Source organism: Chiloscyllium plagiosum, chromosome 23 (assembly GCF_004010195.1).
Source record: "Chiloscyllium plagiosum isolate BGI_BamShark_2017 chromosome 23, ASM401019v2, whole genome shotgun sequence".
Taxonomy (NCBI): domain Eukaryota; kingdom Metazoa; phylum Chordata; class Chondrichthyes; order Orectolobiformes; family Hemiscylliidae; genus Chiloscyllium; species Chiloscyllium plagiosum.
This window is the reverse complement of record NC_057732.1, coordinates 99,295-122,454: the sequence shown is the minus strand read 5'-3', so window position 1 is coordinate 122,454 and position 23,160 is coordinate 99,295. Positions and strand designations below refer to the sequence as shown.

At 43.3% G+C, this 23,160-nt stretch overlaps 1 protein-coding gene across 1 annotated transcript in view; it reads left to right on the top strand.

Annotated features, from left to right (window-relative positions):
• LOC122561527 (mitochondrial 10-formyltetrahydrofolate dehydrogenase-like) overlaps nt 1–23,160 on the top strand; it is a 141,582-nt gene that overhangs the window by 27,149 nt on the left and 91,273 nt on the right. Inside the window, exons 4-5 of the mRNA XM_043713262.1 lie at nt 13,727–13,892; nt 17,156–17,257. Of these exons, the coding sequence (XP_043569197.1) occupies nt 13,727–13,892; nt 17,156–17,257 (268 nt within the window). The remainder of the gene's footprint in view (nt 1–13,726; nt 13,893–17,155; nt 17,258–23,160) is intronic.

Sequence of the window (23,160 nt, the reverse complement as noted above, 5' to 3'; positions counted from 1 at the left end):
GCTAAATGATTGAGCTATGTAGAATCATAGTGTCATACAGCACAGACCCTTCAGTCCAACTCATCCACGCCAACCAGGTTCCCCAAACTAAACTAGTTCCATTTGCCTGCATTTCGCCCATATCCCTCTAAACCTTTCCGGTTCATACGCCTGTCCAAATGGCTTTTAAATGTTGTAATATATCTGCATCAACACTCTGGCAGTTCATTCCATACATGCGCAATCCTCTGTGTGAAAAAGCTGCCCCTCAGGTCCCTTTTAAATCTTTCCTCTCTGATCTTAAACTATGCCCTCTAGTTTTGAACTCTCCTATCCAAGGGAAAAGACCTTTGCTATTTATCTTATCAAAACCCCTCAAGATTTCTACAAGGTTACCCTTCAACTTCCTACACTCAAGGGAAATAAGTCCCAGCCTATCCAGTCTCCTTCTAGTCTCATTTACATCCTTGTAAATCTTTTCTGCACAGTCTCCAATTTAATGATATCCTTCTGATATTAGGGTGACCATAACTGTACACATTACTCCAAAAGTGACCTCAAGAATATCCTGTACAGCAGCAGCCTCATGTCCCAACTCCGATAGTCAATGGTCTGAGCAATGATGGCAAGCATACCAAATGCCGCCTTCACTACCCTACCTGTGATGCCACTTTCAAGAAACTACATACCTGTACCACTAGGTCTCTGACAATACTCCCCAGGGCCCTACCATTAACTGTGTCTTACCAAAATGCAACATCACATTTTGTCTTACCAAAATGCAACATCACATTTATCTAAATTAAACTCCAACTGTCAGTCCTCGCCCCTTTGGCCCTGCTGATCAAGATCCCATGGTATCATCGCAAACTTACAAATCATGGCTCCTTTATCTAATCTAATCTAATTGTAGGTGTAGTGGACAGCGAAGAAGGTTACCTCAGATTACAACAGAATCTTGATCGGATGGGCCAATGGGCAGAGAAGTGGTAGATGGAGTTTAATTCAGATAAATGTGAGGTAGGTGCTGCATTTTGGGAAAGCAAATCTTAGCAGGACTTATACATTAAATGGTAAGGTCGTAGGGAGTGTTGCTGAACAAAGAGACCTTGGAGTGCAGGTTCATAGCTCCTTGAAAGTGGAGTCGCAGGTAGATAGGATAGTAAAGAAGGTGTTTGGTATGCTTACCTTTATCAGTCAGAGTATAAGTGTTGGGCTGTCTGGTTGCAGCTTTACGGGACATTGGTTAGGCCACTGTTGGAATATTGCATGCAATTCTGGTCTCCTTTCTGTTGCAAAGATGTTGTGAAGCTTGAAAGGGTTCAGAAAAGATTTATAAGGATGTTGCCAGGGTTGGAGGATTTGAGCTATAGAGAGAGGCTGAACAGGGTGGGGCTGTTTTCCCTAGCGCGTCGGAGGCTGAGGGGTGACCTTATAAAGGTTAATAAAATTGGGGGGCATGGATAGGATAAATAGACAAAGGCTTTTCCCTGGGGTGGGGGAGTCCAGAACTAGAAGGCATAGGTTTAGGGTGAGAGGGGAAAGATATAAAAGAGACCTAAGGGGCAACATTTTCACGTGGAGGGTGGTACGTGTATGGAATGAGCTGCCAGAGGAAGTGGTGGAGGCTGGTACAATTGTAACATTTAAGAGGCATTTGGATGGGTGTATGAATAGGAAGGATTTGGAGGGATATGGGCCGGGTGCTGGCAGGTGGGACTAGATTGGGTTGGGATATCTGGTCGGCGTGGACAGGTTGGACCGAAGGGTCTGTTTCCATGCTGTACATCTCTTTGACTCTAACATAAACTGTAATTTTTGCATACTTAAAATTTAAAACTGTGGTAAAGGAAAGTAGTTTTTTTTAAGAGGTTGTACTAAGGGTGGCTTCTTTCAAACCTTATAGTATAAAGGTGAGCATTAGGTTCTGCCAGCAGAGTGTAAGCAGCAACAGTGTGCAAACTCTGGGATTTGAGCGACATTGGGTGTTTAAGGCAAGTCTACATTCGCTAATTGTTAAAGGGGCAAAGATAACAGTGACTGAAGTGGTATGCTCCTCCTTTCAGATGTGGGAGATCAGAAAACAGTTAAGTGTCCCTGGAGACTCTGACTGCAAGAAGTGTGTTTGGTTGCAGCTCATGTCATTCTGTTTGATTCAGCTGGAGAGGCAGTTGGTGTCATTGAGGAGCCTACAGGAGGTGCAGCGTGTGATGCTACGGGGACTTGGTCACACCACAGGTACAGTCAGGAAGATGGGTGACTGTCAGAAGAGGTAGGAAGATATTGCAGGAGTCTCCAGTGGCTATCCCTTTCTCAATCAAATATAGACTTTTGGACACTGTTGAAGGGAGATGACCTCTCTGAAGAAAATAGCAGTGCATAGAACATGGAACATAGAAAAGTACAGCACAGAACAGGCCCTTAGGTCCACGATGTTGTGCTGAGGGTTAATCCTAATGGAAAATAAAGTAATTTAACCTATGCATCCCTCAACTCACTGCTATCTATGTGCATGTCCAGCAGTCGCTTAAATGTCATCAATGTCTCTGCTTCCCCCACCACTGCTGGTAACGCATTCCATGCATTCGCAACTCTCTGCGTAAAGAACCTTCCTCGGACGTCCCCACTATACCTTTCTCCTACTATCTTAAAACTATGACCCCTTGTACCAGTCAATCCTGCCCTGGGGAAAAGTCTCTGGCTATTGACTCTATCTATTCCACTTATTATCTTGTATACCTCAATCAGGTCACCTCTTTTCCTCCTTCTCTCCAGAGAGAAAAGCCCGAGCTTACTCAACCTCTCTTCATAAGGCAAGCCCTCCAGTCCAGGCAGCATCCTGGTAAACCTTCTTTGCATCCTCTCCAAAGCCTCTGTATCTTTCCTGTAGTAGGGCAATCAGGACTGGGCACAATATTCCAAGTGTGGTCTCACCAGGAACTTGTAGAGCTGTAGCAAAACCTGACGGCTCTTAAACTCGATCCCCCTGTTAATGAAAGCCAAAACACCGTATGCTTTCTTAACAACCCTATCCACTTGGGTGGCAACTTTGAGGGATCTGTGTACTTGCACACCAAGATCCGTCTGTTCCTCCAAGAATCCTGTCTTTAATCCTATATTCAGCATTCGATTTCGACCTACCAAAATGCATCACTTTGCATTTATTCAGGTTGAACTCCATCTGTCATTTCTCAGCCCAGCTTTGCATCCTGTCCATGTTGCGCTGCAGCCTGCAATAGCCCTCAATACTATCGGTGGCACCTCCAGCCTTTGTGTCAGCTGCAAATTTACTAACCGCCCCCTTCAACCTCCTCATCCAAGTCATTTATAAAAACTACCGAGAGCAGAGGCCCAAGAACAGAGCCCTGCGGGACCCCACTCAACACTGACCTCCAGGCAGAATACTTTCCATCCACAACCACACTCTGCCTTCTGTCAGCCAGCCAATTCTGAATCCAGATAGCCAAATCCCCCTGTGTCCCATACTTCTTGACTTTATAAATGAGCCTACCATGGGGAACCTTATCAAATGCCTTGCTGAAGTCCATATACACCATATCCACTGCTCGACCTTCGTCGACCTGTCTTGTCACTTCCTCAAAGAACTGAATAAGATTTGTGAGGCATGACCTGCCCCTCACAAAGCCATGCTGACTGCCTTTAATCACACTATGCTTTGCCAAATAGTATTAAATCCTATCCCTCAGAATTATTTTCAAAACTTTGCTGACCACAGACGTAAGACTGACTGGTCTGTAATTGCCAGGGATTTCCCTATTGCCCTTTTTGAAAAGAGGAGCAGCATTTGCCTCTTTCCAATCCTCCAGTACCAGGTGTTGGGCACCATGGTTGTTGTGTGGGGTTTGTCAAGGTTCAAACAAGCAATTGTTATAGGGAACTGTCCAGTCGGGGGCATAGATAGGTGATTCTGAGGCCATGAGAAAGACATCAGGATGGGTGTTGCCTCCCTGGTGCCAGGATCAGGGATGCCTCAGAGCGGTTGCAGCAAATTCTCAAAGCGAAACGTAAGCAGCCAGAGGTCATTGTGTACATTGATACCAATGACATAGGTAGACAAAGGGATGAGGTTCTACAGAGTAAATGTAGGAAGTTAGACAAGAGGTTAAAAAGCAGAACGTCAAAGTCAGTAATCTCTGGATTACTTCTGGTGCCACATGCTAGTGAGAGTAGGAACAGGAGGATAGGGCAGATTAATTCCTCAGGTCTGAAGAAGGGTCACCGGCCCCGAAATGTTATCTCTGATTTCTCTTCACAGATGCTGCCAGACCTGCTGAGGTTTTCCAGCAACTTTTGTTTTTCTTTCAGATTTACGGCATCCACAGTTCTTTAGGTTTTTATTTCAGGTAGATTAGTGAATGGCAGTGGAGGGGGCAGGGATTTAGATTTTTGGATCATTGGAACCTCTTCTGGGGCAAAAGTGACCTGTGCAGATGGGTCAGGTTTACCTTAACTGGAGGATCAATATGCTGGCAGGAAGCTTTGCTCATGCAACTCGGTAGGCTTTAAAGCAGTATGGAAGGAGGGGGGATCCTAAGCAGTAATAAGAAAAGAGAGAAGGTTGATGATGTTTAGGAGGTTGAAGGGAGCAAGTTAATTAGATCAGGCTGGCAAGAGCATGGCAGAGAACGAGGGAAAGCTGATGAATTAAACTGCATTTATTTCAATGCAAGAAACCTGACAGGTAATATAGATGAACTCAGGGCATGGATGAGAACATGGGATTGGGAGATCATGGCTATTACAGAAACATGGCTGTGGGAAGGGCAGGACTGGCAGTGTTCAGACATATGTATACATATGAAAGGAAGGATAGAAAGGGAGTCAAGAGTGGAGGGGGTTGTGTTTTTGACGCAGGAAAATATCACTGCTATACTTAGAGAGGATGTGCATGGGGAACAGTCCTGTGAAGCTATATGTGTGGAACTGAGAAATAAAAAAGGGACAATCACCTTGATGTGATTGTATTCTAGGCCTCCCGAGTAGTTAACAGGAAACTGAGGATCAAATATGTAGGGAGATCTCAGATATCAGTAAGAATAATAGGTCTGTAATATTAAAGGATTTAACTTTCCAAATATAGATTGGGATTGCCATAGTATTAAGGACATGGATGGGGAGGAATCTGTTAAATGTGTTCAAGAAAAGTTTCTTCATCAATACGTAGATGTACCCATTACAGAAGGTGATAGGCTTTACTGCCACCAATTACTGGCAAATCTGGATTTGAAAGAGGCTACAGGGCACTTTGTGTAGACGGTTGTTTAGCAAAATCCGCTGCACATGACTTTGTTTTAACGAATCTTAGGGGCCTAGGAAGAGGAGACAAAAATTCGATACAGCTGCTAGATTCTCTCTCTGGCTCTCTTGGTTTAAATACTGGGAAACCTGATACTAAGTTATTGCACCTCAGTATTTTGATTACTTTGTAAACACTGAAAAGCTGAACTGTGACAACTATCCAAGGATTTGGATCCAGCCTAATTGCCATCCAAACTGAAGCCTTGTCTGGAAGATCTTGCATGGGCTAATAGAAATCAAATTCTATCCTTTGATATTCAGATCAGTAACCAATATAATTATTTCTCTTCTGGTCTTTTAAAAATATTATTCTTGCAGAGACCTTGTTGTATTTTGTGTTGTGGGCATGTGCATAGGGATCAAAAGGGATATAGTTCCAAATCCACATTATAGATTAGGTGTAAGCCAGTTTTGTCACTCATTTTTACAAGTGAGCTTTGTTTATAAGAAAAAGATTGAGAGTTTATTAAAGAAGCCCAATGAAACTGTATTTTATTCTGGAGAGCAGGACTAAAGGCAAACAACTAACTATTTTGCTGAATCATTCAAAACATTAATTTTACTGTGTAAAACATATTGCCATGTGCCTTGATTACCAATACATTCTCCCCATAACATCTAAATAACTCCACAGAGGTCCACATTCTATTACCAAGTCAACCTTTATTAACACATGAACAGTCCTTGACTTTAGAACTGCCTCTTCAGAGTCAGCTGTCAGCATGAACATAATGTCTGATACTTATCTTTTTTCTTTTTTTTGCCAGCATTTCTGACTTTCCACTATTTTTCTTATTTTTCCTGTTTTTTTTCTTTAACCCCCCCCACACTACCGCCTAACTGCAGTAGTGCTTATTTTCTCCCCAGCACCCATGTTGTGTGTGTGCAAGTGTGAGACACAGTGAAAGACACAAGGTGCATAAATCTTTATTCAGTTTCCACCACCAGGAAGAAAGGAAACACCTAAGTCGCCTGTGACAAGCAGTGCCCTTCACATCAAAGGACAATGCTGCGAGATCAAACAGTGAAGGGGAGGGCAGGGATTAAATCAAAATAGAATTGGACGGGGAAATAATGCACTCCACTCCCTGCGGTGCCCACCTTTCCTTGAACAGCTCAAGGGTGTTGGTGGACACCGTGTGCTCCTTCTCCAAGGACACCCGGGCTCTAACGTAACCTTGGAAGAGGGGCAGGCAGTCGGCCCTAACGACCCCCTTCACCTGTTTATGACTAGTTTGGCCAGGCCCAGGAGCAGACCCACGTGGAGGTCCTCAGACCTGCCCTCCCCCCTCCATCCCGGGTGCCGAAGATCAGGAGCGTGGGACGACACTTTCCTTTTTTTTCTTTCTTTTAAGAAAAGAAACACCCGAGTGGCCAGTGACAAGCAGTGCCCTTCACATCAAAATCTCCTGTTTATTTTTTTTAAACCCCCACACTACTGCCTAACTGCGGTAGTGCTTATTTTTTTCCACAGCACCCATGTTGTGTGTGTGCAGGTGTGAGACACTGTGAGAGACACAAGGTGTATGAATCTTTATTCAATTTCCACCACCAGGAAGAAAGGAAACACCCGAGTGGCCAGTGACAAGCAGTGCCCTTCACATCAAAGGGCAATGCTGTGTGATTAAGCAGTGAAGGGGAGGGCAGGGATTGAATCAAAATAGAGTTGGAGGGGGAAATAATGCACTTACACTCCCTGCGGCGCCCACCTCTCCCTGAACAGCTCAAGAGTGTTGGTGGATACTGCGTGCTCCTTTTCCAGAGACACCTGGGCTCTAACGTAGCCGCGGAAGAGGGACAGGCAGTTGGCCCTAACGACCCCCTCCACGGCCCGCTGCCTGGACCTGTTTATGGCCAGTTTGGCCAGGCCCAGGAGCAGACCCACGAGGAGGTCTTCAGACCTGCCCTCCCTCCTCCGTACCGGGTGCCCAAAGATCAGGAGCATGGGACGACACTTCTCTTTTTTTTCAAAAATCTATCTTCCTCCTCTAACTATTTCCAGTGATCTAATTTCCATAATTGTCTGAGGTGAAGAATTCCAGACATCCATTACCATCGGACAGAAGAAATTCCTTTGCAGTTTTCAATGAATGTCCCCTTTTATCAGTTCAAGATTTTACTCTAGTGGAAACATCTCAAAATTTACACTGTCAAGCCTCCTCAGATCACCTCTCATTCTTCTAAATTCAAATGAATAAAGGACTAACTTGGTCAGCCATTCTTGATGAGTCAACCGCTTTGTGCCAGGAATCATCCTCTTTAATCTCTATTGAACTGCCTCAAGGCTACAGTATAATTTCTTAAATACGAGAGCCCAAATTGTATATGGTACTCCAAGTGCGGCCTCACCAATGTTCTGTACAGTTGTGACAAGACTTCCATGTTTTTAAACTTCAACTGATTAGCAAATAAAAGGCCTAAATTCCATTTGTCGTCTTAATTATTTGATGCACCTGCATGCTAACATTTTGTGTTTCATACACAAGGACACGCAGATCCCTCTCTGCTGCTTTTTCTTTGAGGAGACTGTCTCCATTAAAACAATAGTTTGCTTTGTTATTCTTCCTTCTAAAGTACATGACCTCACACTTTCCTATATTAAGCTTCATCTGCCAAGTCTTTTCCATCCCACACACTCCGACAACTGTATCCCCTTGCAGATTAACCATATATGAATTAACTCCACAGGGGCCAATATCCCATCACCAAGTCACCCTTTACTTACATGTGTAAAGTCCTTGACATTGATCTAGCTCCCTCAGAACCAGCACTCAGGGTTTCAGGATGTCTGACACTCCTGTTTTTTTTCCCCACATTACCGCGGTAGTACTTATTTTTTCCCCAGCACCCATGTCGTGTGTGTGCAAGTGTGAGACACAAGGTGCATGAATCTTTATTCAGTTTCCATCACCAGGAAGAAAGGAAACATCCGAGTGGCTAGTGACAAGCAGTGCCCTTCACATCAAAGGGCAATGCTGTGTGATCAAACAGTGAAGGGGTGGGCAGGGATTAAATCAAAATAGAGTTGGACGGGGAAATAATGCACTCCACTCCACTCCCTGCAGCGCCCACCTCTCCCTGAACAACTCCAGGGTGTTAGTGGACACCGCGTGCTCCTTCTCCAAGGACACCTGGGCTCTAACGTAACCTCAGAAGAGGGGCAGGCAGTCGGACCTAACAACCCCCTCCACGGCCCGCTGCCTGGACCTGTTTATGGCAAGTTTGGCCAGGCCCAGGAGCAGACCCACGAGGAGGTCTTCAGACCTGCCATCCCTCCTCTGTACTGGGTGCCCGAAGATCAGGAGCGTAGGATGACACTTCTCTTTTTTTTTCCTTACCCCCACACTACCGCCTAACTGCGGTAGTGCTTATTTTTTTCCACAGCACCCATGTTGTGTGTGTGCAGGTGTGAGACACAGTGAGAGACACAAGGTGTATGAATCTTTATTCAATTTCCACCACCAGGAAGAAAGGAAACACCCGAGTGGCCAGTGACAAGCAGTGCCCTTCACATCAAAGGGGAGGGCAGGGATTAAATCAAAATAAAGTTGGAGGGGGAAATAATGCACTCCACTCCCTGAACAACTCCAGGGTGTTGGTGGACACTGCATGTTCCTTCTCCAAGGACACCGGGGCTCTAACGTAACCGCGGAAGAGGGGCAGGCAGTCGGCCCTAACGACCCCCTCCACGGTACCGCTGCCTGGACCTGTTTATGGCCAGTTTGGCCAGGCCAAGGAGCAGACCCACGAGGAGGTCTTCAGACCTGCCCTCCCTCCTCCGTACCAGGTGCCCAAAGATCAGGAGCGTAGGACGACACTTCTGTTTGTGTCAGCCAGGGCTCCCTGATTGGACCAGGTTAACAGCTCCATTCAAGGAAATCATGTTCCGTGAGGCACATACTTCGTACCCATTTGAGGCTATTTCCATGATTCTTACACCAAACTTCATCCCCTCTATCAAACAGTTTCTCTCACTTGGCAGAGTCTGAATCCAGGATCAGCGTTCCTGATGCCATTTCAAGCCACCCACTCTTCCTGCCAGGAAGATTACAGTTAATCTGGTGGGAGTCTTTTATCCATTAGCAACTCTGCTGCTGCTGCTGCTATCCCTATAGTTGCATGTGGAGTAGTCCTTTAACCAAATAAGAACAGTGACAGCTTGGTACCTAGCAAGGCTGTAGGCTGTTTTTTTCATTTTCAAGCCCATTGATTTCTGCCTCTATTTCTGTCCTTAAGGCAAATGGCACTGTGTTTGCCTTGAAGAATCATAGAATTGCTTCATAGTCAATATGTGAGATGATCTTAGCTCCTGTAATAGTCCTTCGAGCTTCTTGGAAGACTTCACACGGGAAGCCATTTTCTAATTGAAAAATGTTGAACCAATCCTGGTAGATCTCTCACAACCAATTTCATCCCATCCAGCTTGGGCCAGAGCCTTTTACTACAGTCATTGGTAACTGACCAGCTGCTTTTCATAAGAGACTGGAATTGAAGTTGTACCCTTCATCTGAAAAGGTTCCCTGGTATAGGTTCTCGGTCTAGCCTTGCACAAACTTTAAGGGCGGGAGTCCAGAATGAATTTTGTTAAAAACTGGTTCTGTGATCAGTGATACGGCCATGCTGGTAGCAACCTCTATTAGAAACAGATGACCATTTAATCAGATGTTTATTTTGATTGGTTATGTTTTTGATGTAGCTAAGCAATTTAACTGTTCCAAACCAGATGTAAGTTGACTTCTGACTGGGTCTGGCAGCATCCGTAGCGAGAAACCAGGGCCACTGTAGACTCTGCAAATGCCTGCGTACAAATGGTATTACCCAAACTCAGTCAAACTGGCAAGGGTGTTCACTTCCATAGGAATACCCTGCAACTCATATGCTTCATTTGCTGCAATTTTGAAGGATAAAGCCAGTTGGGTCCTCTGCTGGTAAATATTTCTTCTTTTGACTGGATTGTTAAATCTGAGATTCTTGCTGAATTCTTGGAGAATCCAAAATGCAACTTTTTTGATAAATTGTTCATTTGATTTGGACTGATGCCGCTGACTACGCTTTTGTGCTCCTGTCAAAAGTGTTTGGTTCTTTAGGTTTGCATCCTCCAACTCCACACTTAAATTTCTGATGTATCCTTTTATTTTTATTCTTTGACTGTACACTGGTATTGTGCATGATCAACTGCCGCTCATCCTAGTTACCCTTGGGTTGGTTGGTTAGGTAGGTGTCATTCAAGTGGACTGCTTTGCTTGAGTGGTCTTGAGCTTCTTGACTTCATTTAAAAAATAGAATCCTGACAGTGTGGGGACAGGCCCTTTGGCCCAACAAGCCCACACTGACCCTCAGAAGAGTAACCCACCCAGACCCATTCCCCTATATTTACCCCTGACTAATGCACCTAACCTACACATTCCTGAACACTCTGGGCATTTTAGCATGGCCAATTCACTTAACCTGTACATCTTTGGATTGTGAGAGGAAATCCACACAGACACAGGGAGAATGTGCAAACTCCACACCGACAGTCGCCTGAGGGTGGAATCGAACCCAGGTCTCTGGCGTTGTGAGGCAGCAGTGCTAGCCACTGTGCCACCCTTGTTGGAGTTACAATAATCCAGCCAACACAGTCCTGAATTGTACTTTGGAGATGGTGGACAGGCTTTGGAAAATCAGGATATGAATTACTCAGGATATGACTTGCTCTTGTAGCTCGTCCAATACAGTTTGTAATCAATGGTCAAACTAAGGCTGTAATAAAGTCAGGAGCTGAATGGCTCTGGTGAAACCCAAACTGAATGTCTTTAATCAGCAAGTGCTGATGGATCTGTTTTGAATCAATCTCATTGAGCAGTATAGTTGTGCAATGCCAAACAGTGGAGGGTATACTGGCATGAAGACAAGGTCAATATCTTCACAGGGTCAGTGACTTAGTGATAATGTCACTGAACTAGTAGAGTCGGAGGCTAAATATTTGGAAGACTTGTTTTTTTACCCCAGGGCAACTAGTGGAATTTTAAATTTAATTAATTAATAGAAGTCAAGCCGTCCATAAATCTGGAATTAAAGGTTAGTCCCAGTAACAATCGTAGTTTGTCATAAAAAAAACTTATCTGACTCCTTTAGGGAAAGAAATTTCCTGACCTGGCTTACATGTGACTACAGATCCATAGCAGCGTGGTTAACTTTTAACTGTTCTCTGAAACGGCCTGGAAATCCACCCAGTTGGTCCAAATCACTGCAAAACAAGTAAAATTGGACAGACTACCCCCACCTGTTCCAGATACCAAAATGACAGATGGCACCCAGACCTGTCAACCCTGTGAAGTATTCCTTTCTAATGTATGGGGGCCAGTGCCAAAACTGGGACAGCTGTCCCACAGATTATTTAAACAACAGCTCAACATAATGACTCTCTTACGGAATCATCGCTTTGTGATTCATATGAGATGTCATTTGTAACTTTGGAAATACTCTTAAAATATTATAATGGGATGGAGGTTCACACCAAGTGTTGCAGGGAAGATGAGCAGGGATTTGGAAGGCAACAACTAATGATTAGCTTTAAATGATTACTGAATGGAACACAGAAACAGAGTTAGAGACATGCTAAATTTAGAACAGATATCTTCTTCCCTTTCTCTCCACCCAGATTTTTATTGATGGAAAGAATTGTTTGTATCTATCATGCTGGATGTTGTTTTTCTGGCTTTTTATTCCAATACATTTCAAAAATATATAGCAGATATTTCAGTCATAACTCTGTCTTTCCATGTGATAACTCATCTGTGAGCACGCAATTGCAGCACAGGATACCAATCATCGCTTAAACAAAAAGAATGAAGTTTTTAGTTTCTGATCTTTAAATTCTGGTTAGGACCTGTAGGTTATGATTTGGAAAACATACATTCTCTGGTGTAAATGAGGAGAAAGCGAGGATGAGAAATGGCCTGTAGATGGTAAAAAATTCTGGCATGTGAAAATGCTATTGGTTTTCACTCCAGGGTTTCATTGCAAAATTGTTGTGGTACCTCCAGCCTGCTAGCCGATATCCTGACAACTTGGCCAATAACGACTGGAGGCATCAGTTTGGGATTGGCACCTGACAACTTGGCTAGAACAGCGACTCCAGGCTTTCATTTGGGTGGATGGTGGGACATATGGGCTTTAATTTGCTGGGAGTGGAGGCTAATGTTGAAGTGAATGGGATGGGCTAGCAGTGTCTGGAGGCTGGGAGGGAGGTGTTGGAGTTAGTGGGCAGGCTATAAACGGGATGTGGGAGATAGGCAGGAGATTAGGATTGTTACAAAGCAGGAGACAATGATTAGGGGAGGGAGCCTGCATCGGAGGGTAGCGTTTTGGCTGGTGAAAGGGAGGCCCATACTTGTGAAGCACATAAATGATAGGCACAGTAACACAGCACCTGACCCAGGTTTAATTTCATGCTTGGGTGACCGTCACTGTAGAATTAGCATGTTCTCCCCATGTCTGCATGGGCTTCTGCCAAGTGCTCAGATTTCTGTCCACAGTCCAAAGATGTGCAGGTTAGGTGGATTCGCCATATTAATTTGCCCTGCAGTGTCTAGGGGATATGAAGCTAGGTGAATTATCCATGATACCTATGGAGGTATGGGGATAGGGTGAGGGATGGATCTGGGTGGGATACTTTTTGGAGGGCGTATGCAGACTTGATGGGCTGAATTGTCTCCATCTACACTGTCCGGATTCTACGATTCAACGAGAAAGGTGCTACCTTCCACTTCTTGCCCAACATTTTTCCATGAAACTTATGTATGAACTTAACTGCTGGACCTCTCCAGGTGCAGGCTATAGATTTTGTTAAACTGAAACTGACCCCTTATTTTGACCTCAGGCAGGTCTTGGGTTCTGGTGTCATTAACACATCTAATCTGCACATTCATGACAGAACTGTCTTTCCTTTCTACCAGTGCGTATCTCTACTGTGCATCCCCAAAGAATCAGAGAATCAAGTCATAGAATCCCTACGGCGCAGAAAGTGGCCATTCAGCTCATCAAGTCTGCACCAACCCTCTGAAGAGCAGACCCAACCAAACCCCATAACTCCGCATGGGGTTTTTACCATGGTTAACAAACCTAACCTGCACATCCCTGGACACTATGGGACAACTTTTAGCATAGCTGACCCACCTAACCTGCGTGTTTTTGGACAATGGGAGAAAACTAGACCACTTGGCAGAAACTCACACAGACACATGGAAAACATGCAAACTCCACACAATAGCCTAAGGCTGGAATCAATCCCTGGTCCCTGGCACTGTGAAGCAGCAGTGCTAGCCACATGTGCCAACGTGCAACTCTGAAGAAACTCTGCCTCGGTTCTCTGAGATGGGGTAGTTAAAATCAAGCCACAGAGATTATATAGATAAACCCTTAACCCTTGATCCTTTGTGTGCAGGACTCTTATTCATGGCGATAAGGTCGGAGGTTTCTCCATCTTCTGGGCAGATGAAGGCCTGGATACTGGCCCAATTCTTCTGCAGAGGCAATGTGATATTGACCCGAATGACACTGTTGACTCACTGTACAACCGTTTCCTGTACCCTGAAGGAATTTCTGCAATGGTAAGGGCATGTTCAAAATTCATTCTCCAGATCTAAGCATCGCTGCCTAGACCAAAATATATTTTGCAATCCTAACTGCCCTGATCTGCTGCCTTAAACTTCTGCAGTCGCGTGTTTTAGATACATACACAGTGCTGTTAGGGAGGGAGCTCAAAGATATTGACCCCGTGACATAAGCGAACCATGATAAAGTTTCAAATCAGGATGTTATGTAACTTACAAGCAAACTTGCAGTTGGTGAAGTTATCATCTGTCTACTGCCCTTGACCCTCTGGGTGATCAATAATATGGGTTTTGAAGTTGCTTTTCTTGGAAGCTTGGTGTGTTGCTGCAGTACACTTTGGCACTCACAGCTGCAAGGTGGGCCTGTGTCTGTGTACTGGCTCTTGGTACAGAGCTGGCTATGCAATGCACATTGACTTGTTCTCCAATACATGCAACATCTTTGGCATTATGATAAGTCCAGTGGAATATGAAGTAATGTACCAGCCTGCTCCAGGAAAATCCTGTCTTGAGCCCAAGGTTTTAGTATGCAACCAGAACCTGATGCAGCCGTCAGATGTTTGGGAACAATGCTGAATAGGCCTGCCTACCAAGCTGACACTGAGTAAACATAAAACCCAAGATTCAGCTCTTCAAGCTGTTCTGCTGTTCAGTGATCATCTTGACTGCTCAGCTTCGTTCACACCATTTCCCTGCAATATCCCTGTATCTTGATATTTTAATTAGTCACAATCTCATGATCTTAGTCTTATATGTACTCAATGTGCGGGGCCCTATAGCTGTGAAGTAGAGACTTTCAAAGATTCACCACTTTCTGAATGAAGAAACAGTTTCCCATCTCAGTCCTAAAGAGCCTGCTCCTTATTCTAAGAGTGTGCCTCCTGGTTTTAGATTACTTTACAGTGTGGAAACATGCCCTTTGGCCCAACAAGTCCACACCGACCCACCGAAGCGCAAACCACCCATACCCCTACATTTACCCCTTACCTAACACTAGGGACAATTTAGCATGGCCAATTCACCTGACATCTTTGGACTGTGGGAGGAAACTGGAGCACCCGGAGGAAACCCACGCAGACGCAGGGAGAATGTGCAAACTCCACACAGACAGTCGCCTGAGGCGGGAATTGAACCCGGGTCTCTGGCGCTGTGAGGCAGCAGTGCTAACCACTGTGCCACCGTGCCGCCCCGGTTCTAGACACTGATTCAGGGAAAGGCTCTATATAGTTACAGTAAGATGGTCCTGTAGCAATAAAGAGCTGAAAATGTGTCGCTTTTCCAGCAACACATTTTCAGCTCTGATCTCCAGCATCTGCAGTCCTCACTTTCTCCTGTAGCAATAAAGGCCAGCATACCATTTGGCTTTTCAAATGCTTACCCAAGTGTTAACTTTAAGTAACTAACATTGTTATTGAATGCCATAACCTTTATTGATTGACAAAATGAGCTTAAGGTCTCGAGTGGCCTGTTGTTGCTCCTAATTCATATGTTTGTACAAACAATGATGCTCAAGTCCCTTTGAAATTCAACACTTCCCAGCCAATCACTATTGAATACTCTGGATTTCTGATTTTCTTATGAAAGTGGGTAATGTTACATTACACTACTATATATTTCACCTGTCTAATTTGTTGGAGCGTTTGAATGCTTAACACTGCAGAAGGGGTGCCAGTCAGCCAAGCTGGTTTATCTTGCATAGTATCGAGCTCCAAGAGTTGTTGGAGCTGTACCCACAAATGCAAGTGAGGAGGATTTTATCAATCCTGGTGGTGAACAGGCTTTAGGAAGTCAATAAGTGCTCAACTCTTTGCAGAATTTTCTGTTTTTCTTTAGAGCTAAAATTCTTTTGTTCTGGCAATGCCCATGTAAATGTCTTTTGCACTTTCTCTCGTACAATCACCTCCATCCTTATGCAATAACCAAAACTCTAACAAGTGTACATACAATTCCATTAGAATCCACCTACAAAGGGAAATATGTGTCTTTTTGATCACTGGAATCTGTGATCTTGCACTCTAATATCTTTTTCTATCATGACGCTTCTCAGTATCCAACCATTTATAATGTATTCTCTTGCCTTGTTTGTCCAGCCTGTTACCTTTCACTCCTTGGAGTTGAATTTCACTTTCTCATGTTTCTGCTCATCTAAACAGTCCATTGACACCTTCCTGCAGTAAATGGCTTATTTCCAATTTTCATATCCTTCATAAAGATGCCCTATCACTTCTCACTCATGTCCTCTACATTAAATCTAAATTATTATTATTTAGCAGAAACAGCAAGTGACTCAACATTCAACCCTGCAGAGTTCTACCAGAAACAATCTTATTGTCACAAAATCACCCATCACCCATTATCCCTTGCTCTTGCCACTGATCCAAATTTCATTCCACTTGATGCATTTCTGTGGATTCTACAAGTCTTTTATGGCCAGCCTGCCATATGGGATCTTGTCAATAAACCTTGCCAAAATCCATTTAGATTACGTTAAGCATTCTCATCAGTTCTCCTTGTTACCTGCCCAAAACAAATTAAATTAATGAGATAAAACCTTCTCTTAACAACCTCTCTTTGGTTAATCTCTGTTTTACTTAATGACAAGTTTACAGAAATTTTCCCTTCACCAAGGTTAGTTATCCCTTTCTTCCTTTTTAAACAATGCTACTGTCCTTGAGTACCAGAGAGTACTAAGAGAGGATTGAAAAATGTGTTTTATGCATTCATGAAACTACTTTGGATTTTACTTGATTTTGGTTGCTACTAAATATTCTCTTTGATTTCCTAATTTTCTTTTTTTTATAACTTCCTTAACCCTTTGCAATGTTGAAAACACAGTATCTGGTGAGATTCCTTTTATTGCCTTATCCAACCCCAGATCCTTTTTGACATCCAGAGGGTTTAGATTTAGGAGTTACACACCCCCAAAGAAAATGAGTGTATTTTATCTGAGCCACAACAGCTTCCTGTGTGAGGAATTGCATGTAGTGTACTTGAAACTCCTTGGGTGCTGAAATGAAACAGATTTTGCTGTAAAGTCACTGCTAACTTAATGATATGCATTATTGAGTTCAAATATGAATTCACTCCTGAGTGGAAGCTTTAGTGTAAGAATCTTTTGTCCATCACTTTAACCATAATTGCAGTGTAATATAACCCTGGAAGCTGGTAATGTTGCACTGGAAGAATCGGTTTTTCACATGCTTGCTGCAAACCTTTTTTAGGAACTTTGAATCTAGCCTGAATACATATGTTTGTTTCAGGTGGAAGCTGTGCAGCTAATTGCTGAAGGGAAGGCACCTCGAATAAATCAACCTGAAGAAGGAGCATCTTATGAAGGAATTCAGAGGAAAGAAAATGCAATGGTAGTGTTTTAGTCTATTTTTTGCTGTTATTTTGCAGTATTTTTTTCTCCATGATAGCGGGTGCATTTTGAAACTAAATCATAGTCTGGCCATGCTTCTAGATCCACACAGTAATTGACTCTAAACTACATCTCAATTATATCAAAGCACGATTCCTTCTGAAGGCAGGATCACCATGCAATCTGCAGTGATTTAAGGAGAAGGTTCACCTCCTCAAGAAAGCTAGGGAGTGGTTGAAACAAATACGTGTAAGGAGAACATTGATTCATTCATTAGGTTGAAGGGAACTGAAGAGTATGGAAGCAGGTTGGGAAAAAGCAGACTTGGAGCATAGTCACTCTGGCTCCCTTCCTCTACCACAAATCATCTTGTCGAATTCCTCTCTGCTGTCCCTCCACCCTCACTTCCAAGAATCACAGAATCCCTACAGTTTGGAAACAGGCCATTTGACCCAACAAGTCCACACTGACCCTCCATAGAGTAACCCACTTAGACCCATTTCCCTACCCTAGTACTCTACATTTCCCCTGACTAATGCACCTAACCAAACACCCCTGAACACTTTGGATAATTTAGCATGGCCAATTCACCTGACCTGCACGTCTTTGTACTGTGGGACGAAACCGGAGCACCTGGAGGAAACCCACACAGACATGGAGAGAATGTGCAAATTCCACACAGACAGTCACCCAAAGCTGGAATCAAACTCAGGTCCCTGAGACTGTGAGGCAGCAGTACTAACCACTGAGCCACTGTGCCGCATGAAGCGCTTGTGGTGTCACGAAGATTGAGGTAATTAGATCAGCTGCTCTGTCATGTCCTTCCCTTCCATGAGCACGGGTGTTCAAACTATCTTTGTCTAGTTTCTCTCCTATTTCAACCTCATGTCTTCCTCGAGCTTATCTTGTCCATGGGACCTACCCATTAGTGTCCTTCCCTTTGAACCCATTCTCACTAATCTACTGATCACCTACCATCCATCCTCCTCCCTGACTCACTATTGACCCATATTGTAAGTGATATTTTCAGTTCAGGTAGTGAAAGAGCTAGAAGTTCAGAAACTTGATTGGTTTAAAATTGAGAAGGACCCTTTAGATATGCTGATTGTATTTAAGATGTTGATGCACTTTACATAGTGATGAAACGTAAAAATGATAATTCAGAACATAATGAATGTTCAGTTAATTAAAGAGATCCAGTGGGAATTTAAGGGTAAATTAGAATAGATTCCCTACAGTGTGGAAACAGGCCTTTTGACCCAACGAGTCCACACCGTCCCTCCAAAGAGTAACCCACCCAGACCCATTTCCCTCGGAACGACGCACCTAACACTATGGGCAATTTAGCATGACTAATTCACCTGCCTTGCATCTCTTTGGACTGTGGGAGGAAAGCAGAGTACCCAGAGGAAACCCACGCAGACACTGGGAGAATGTGCAAACTCCACACAGAGCAGTTGCCCGAGGCTGGAATCAAACCTGGGACCCTGGTGCTGTGAGGCAGAAGTGCTAACCACTGGGCCATCATGCTGCTCTGTATACTTAACTGGTTGATGAGGTAACACTGTGTGTTGATGAGGCTGTTAATATGGTGTACGTGGACTTTGACAGAGGCAGAAGGCATTTGATGGAGTGCAGCACAACAGACGTGAATAAACTTAGACCTCATATAATAAAAGGGACAACATGAGCACAAAAATGGCTGAACAACAGAAGTAGAGAGTTGTGATTGATTGATTGTTTTTTCGGACTGGAGGAAGGTTTATGATAGAGTTCCCCATGGGTTGGTGTTATGATCTTTGCTCTTCCTGATATGTATTAATGACCTAGATCTTGGTGCACATGACACAATTTCAAAAGGTGGAGACTTCACAAAACTTGGAAGCATTGTCAGATGTGAGGACGATAATGTAAACTTTGAAAGGACATAAATTGGTGGGAATGAATAGACAAGTAGCAGATTAAGTTTAATGCAAAAAAGTGTGAAGCAATTCATTTTGATAGGAATAATATGTCGAGATAATACATTATAAAGGGTTCAATTTTTAAAAGGGTGCAGGAGTAGATGGATCTGGGGTATATAAGTACAAATCATTGAAGTTCTCAGCACAGATTGAGTGTGTGATTAATAAGCATTCAACATCCTGGGCTTTATTATTATGTATAATGTGCATAAAAGCAAGGAAGCTATGTAAAACATAAACATTGATTTGGCATCAACTGGATGCATCCATTACGTTTTGAAAAATGTGGAGAGGTTGTCAGAAAGATTCACAAAAATGATTCCGTAGATGATGACTTTCAATTATGTAGGTAGATTGGCAAAGTCTTCATGGAGAAGAGAAGGCTGAGTGGAGATTTGGTATTCAAAATTATGAGGGGTCCAGACAAAGTAGATAAGGAGAAACTGTTCCCATTATTGTTGGATCACGAACCAGAGGGCATTGATTTAAAGAGAAGGAAGCATTGACATTATGAAGAAATATTGTATTATAATAAATGACTGAATGTGCTGCCAAGGAGCATAGTGGAGGCAATTTCAATCCTGACGTTCAAAAAGGAACTTGGATCACTGTTTGAAATTGAAGCAGGGCTGCTGGGAAAAGACAGGGGATTGGTACCAGTAAGTTGCTGTTGCAGGTAGCCAGTGAGAACGGAGCAAATTCCCTCCTGTAATGCCAGCGAAAAGTATATTGTACGTTTTCACAAATACTCTGTTGAAGTCCAGCTCTATCTCACCACATTTTATTTAGTCTCCTTCACTGTTGATAAATTATCTGATTACTTATTTGATATCTAGTACTGGATGAGTAGAAGTTTTCTCAAATAACCTAATGGTAAGACTGATTTTTTTTTTGTCCGTGCTCCGAAATCCATTCCCTAACTATGAGCTCCACTGGGATACTTGCCTTTAAGAACTGGGAGATTATGGTGAAACTGTATAAAATGTTGATTAGGCTACAGCAAGAGTATTGTGTGCATTTCTGGAATCCACATCTGGGATGTGATAGCATTGGAGAGGGTGCAGAGGAGGTTTACCAGGATGTTGCCTGGGCTGAGAGTAATGAAGAGAGATTGGACAGACTATTTTCATTTTGTTAGAGCAGAGGAGATTGCGAGGGCACATGATTGAATTGTATAAAATGATGAGGGGGATAGGATAGATAGAAAGGAACTTTTCTCCTTGGTGGAGGGATCAATGACTGGGGGCATAGCTTTAAGGAAAGAGGCAGAAAGTTTTTTAATTTATTCATAAGATTGCTGGCTAGATCAGCATTTACTGCTCATACAGCAGTTAGGAGTCAACTATGTTGCTGCTGCTTTGGAGTCACATGAAGACCCGACCAGGGATGGATGGAGGTTTCCATGCTGAAAGAGCACTGATGAGCTTGATGGGTTTTTCTGACAATTATTTTGTGGTAATTATTAGACTGTTAATGCCATTTTTATTCAATTCCCTTTCTACCATCTGCCAGGGTTTGAACCCAGGTCCCAAGAACATTATCTGGCTTTCTGGATTAACAGTCCAGTGATAATACCACTGGGCCATCACCCCCTCTAGAGGAGATGTGAGAAAAAACACTTTCACCTGGAGGTTGGTGGGAATCTGGAACTCACCACCTGTAAGAATGTTGGAAGCCGAAACCCTGATAACATTTAAGAAGTAGTTAGATGTGTACTTGCCATGACAAGACATGCAAGGCGCAATGGCATGTGCTGGAAAATGGATTAGGATCTATTCCTAATTAAGAGCTTATGCTTGAAACATCAACTCTTCTGCTCTTTGGATGCTGCCTGACTGGCTGGGCTTTTCCAGCACCACACTTTTTGACTCTGATCTCCAACATCTGCAATCCTCACTTTCTCCTAATGGATTAGGATAGTTAGGTGGTGTCTTTGACTGACACAGACTTAAAAGGCTGAAGGGCCGTTTTCTGTGCTGTAGATGTTTGTGCCTGTATGTGTCATGGGATGTAATATTACATTAAAAGTGCAAGTTGTTGGATGAATCTTAAGGGATTTACGTACTGTTAGATTAGTTGTGTTAAATTAATTTGCAGCATGTATGAACAATGTAAACATTTGATGAAACTGACATTCTACGACCTCACTTGTTCACTCTGTTGAAATGAAAGCTGTGTATTTGTAATAATTGCTATAAATTACTTTAATATTCCTTAAAGAACACCTGACTCATTCACTGCCTAAACTAGATATAAATAATTTTGAACATAACAAGTAAAGGTGACGTTGTTATGGACACAGCTGTGTGCATAAGTTACCTGGACACAATTTTCCCAAATAGTGTCCTTGACTGAGAACCTTTTCACTTTGTCTTTTAATTCTTAATGATCTGTTGTATTGCGATGTATTAAGCAGTACAGGTTCAGTTCTTAGTGCAGATGAGAGCTTCTGATAAGACATTCAAGCTGAATGTTATATGTTTTGGCAAGGAAAGATATATATTGTGGAAACTTGACTACATAATCCAGGCCAACACTACCTGTGTGGTAGTGTCAGTGTGATACTGTGTTGGAGATGTCACCTTTTAGGTGGGATACTTGATCGAGGTTCCAGCTGCTCTCTCAAGAAAATGTAAAATGGTTTACATTCAAAGAGCAGAGAGTTCTCCCGAGTATGTTGTCCACTATTTATCCTTCAAATGGTGTCATTAAAAACAAATTACCTTGTCATTAACACAATGCTGAAAAGAAATGCTGAAGATCACAGCGGGTCAGGCAGCATCCATGGAGAGAGAGCAAGCTAACATTTCGAGTTTAGATGACTCTTCATCAGAGCAGTCTTCAGCTCTGATGAAGGGTCACCTCGACTCAAAACGTTTGTTGCATTTTTTTTTTAAACATCCTCCCCGTATCAGTTGAGCAGAAAGTATGCATAAGAGGATCCCTCAGCCATTGATGCTGATACCCAAAGTCACCTCTGTCATAACTCTTGTCCCAATGACATTCATGCACCTATGTAGACAACTCATCACTAGGGACTCGCATATTACCTATTCGCCATCGCCACAGGTTTTGAGAAATGCTGACTGATAGAAGCGAGTGCTTGATTTGTTTAATGTGAAGATATTGAAGCACTGACATTGTCCACACGGTCTTGGTGGGTTGATGATCAGATTTAAGTGATGTGTTGAATCACAATGATCAGGATCACTTTGCTGCTGCCGCTCTTGCAGCTAGTGAGATGCATAGTCTTCCTGTGCCAATTTTAATGTTGAGGACTTCTTGAACTGCAGTTTGTCTGGCATCTCTTGCTGACCTTAATACCATCACCAAGAACATCTAGTGGCATTGCACAAGAGATCATCAGAATTCACAGCCCTCTATCATGTCCAGGTGGTGATCCATAGAAGAATTTTTGCAACTTTCTTGTGTGGGAGATCTGAAGCAGATACCTGAAAGAAAAATTCTATGAACATCACTTCAAGTCTTTATGATAGTGCATGCACTATCTTGTATATCAAACAAAGAAATAAAGAAAAGAAATAGCCCAGGAACAGGCCCTTCGGCCCTCCAAGCCTGGGCCGATCGAAATCCACTGTCTAACCCTATCACCCAATTCCTAAGGATCTGTATCCTTGTGCTCCCCACCTACTCATCCATCTGTCCAGAAGCATCTTAAATGAATCTACTGTGCCTGCCTCTACTACCTCTGCTGGCAACACGGTCCAGGGACCTACCACCCTCTGTGTAAAGTACTTTCTACATGTATCCCCCTTAAACATTTCACTCTCACCTTGAATATGTGACCTCTTGTTATTGGAGCCCTCACCCTGGGAAAAAGCTTATCTCTATCTATGCTATCCATACCCTTCATGATTTTGTGGACCTCCTTTTCTTTCTAATGAGGCGGCACAGTGGCTCAGTGGTTAGCACTGCTGCC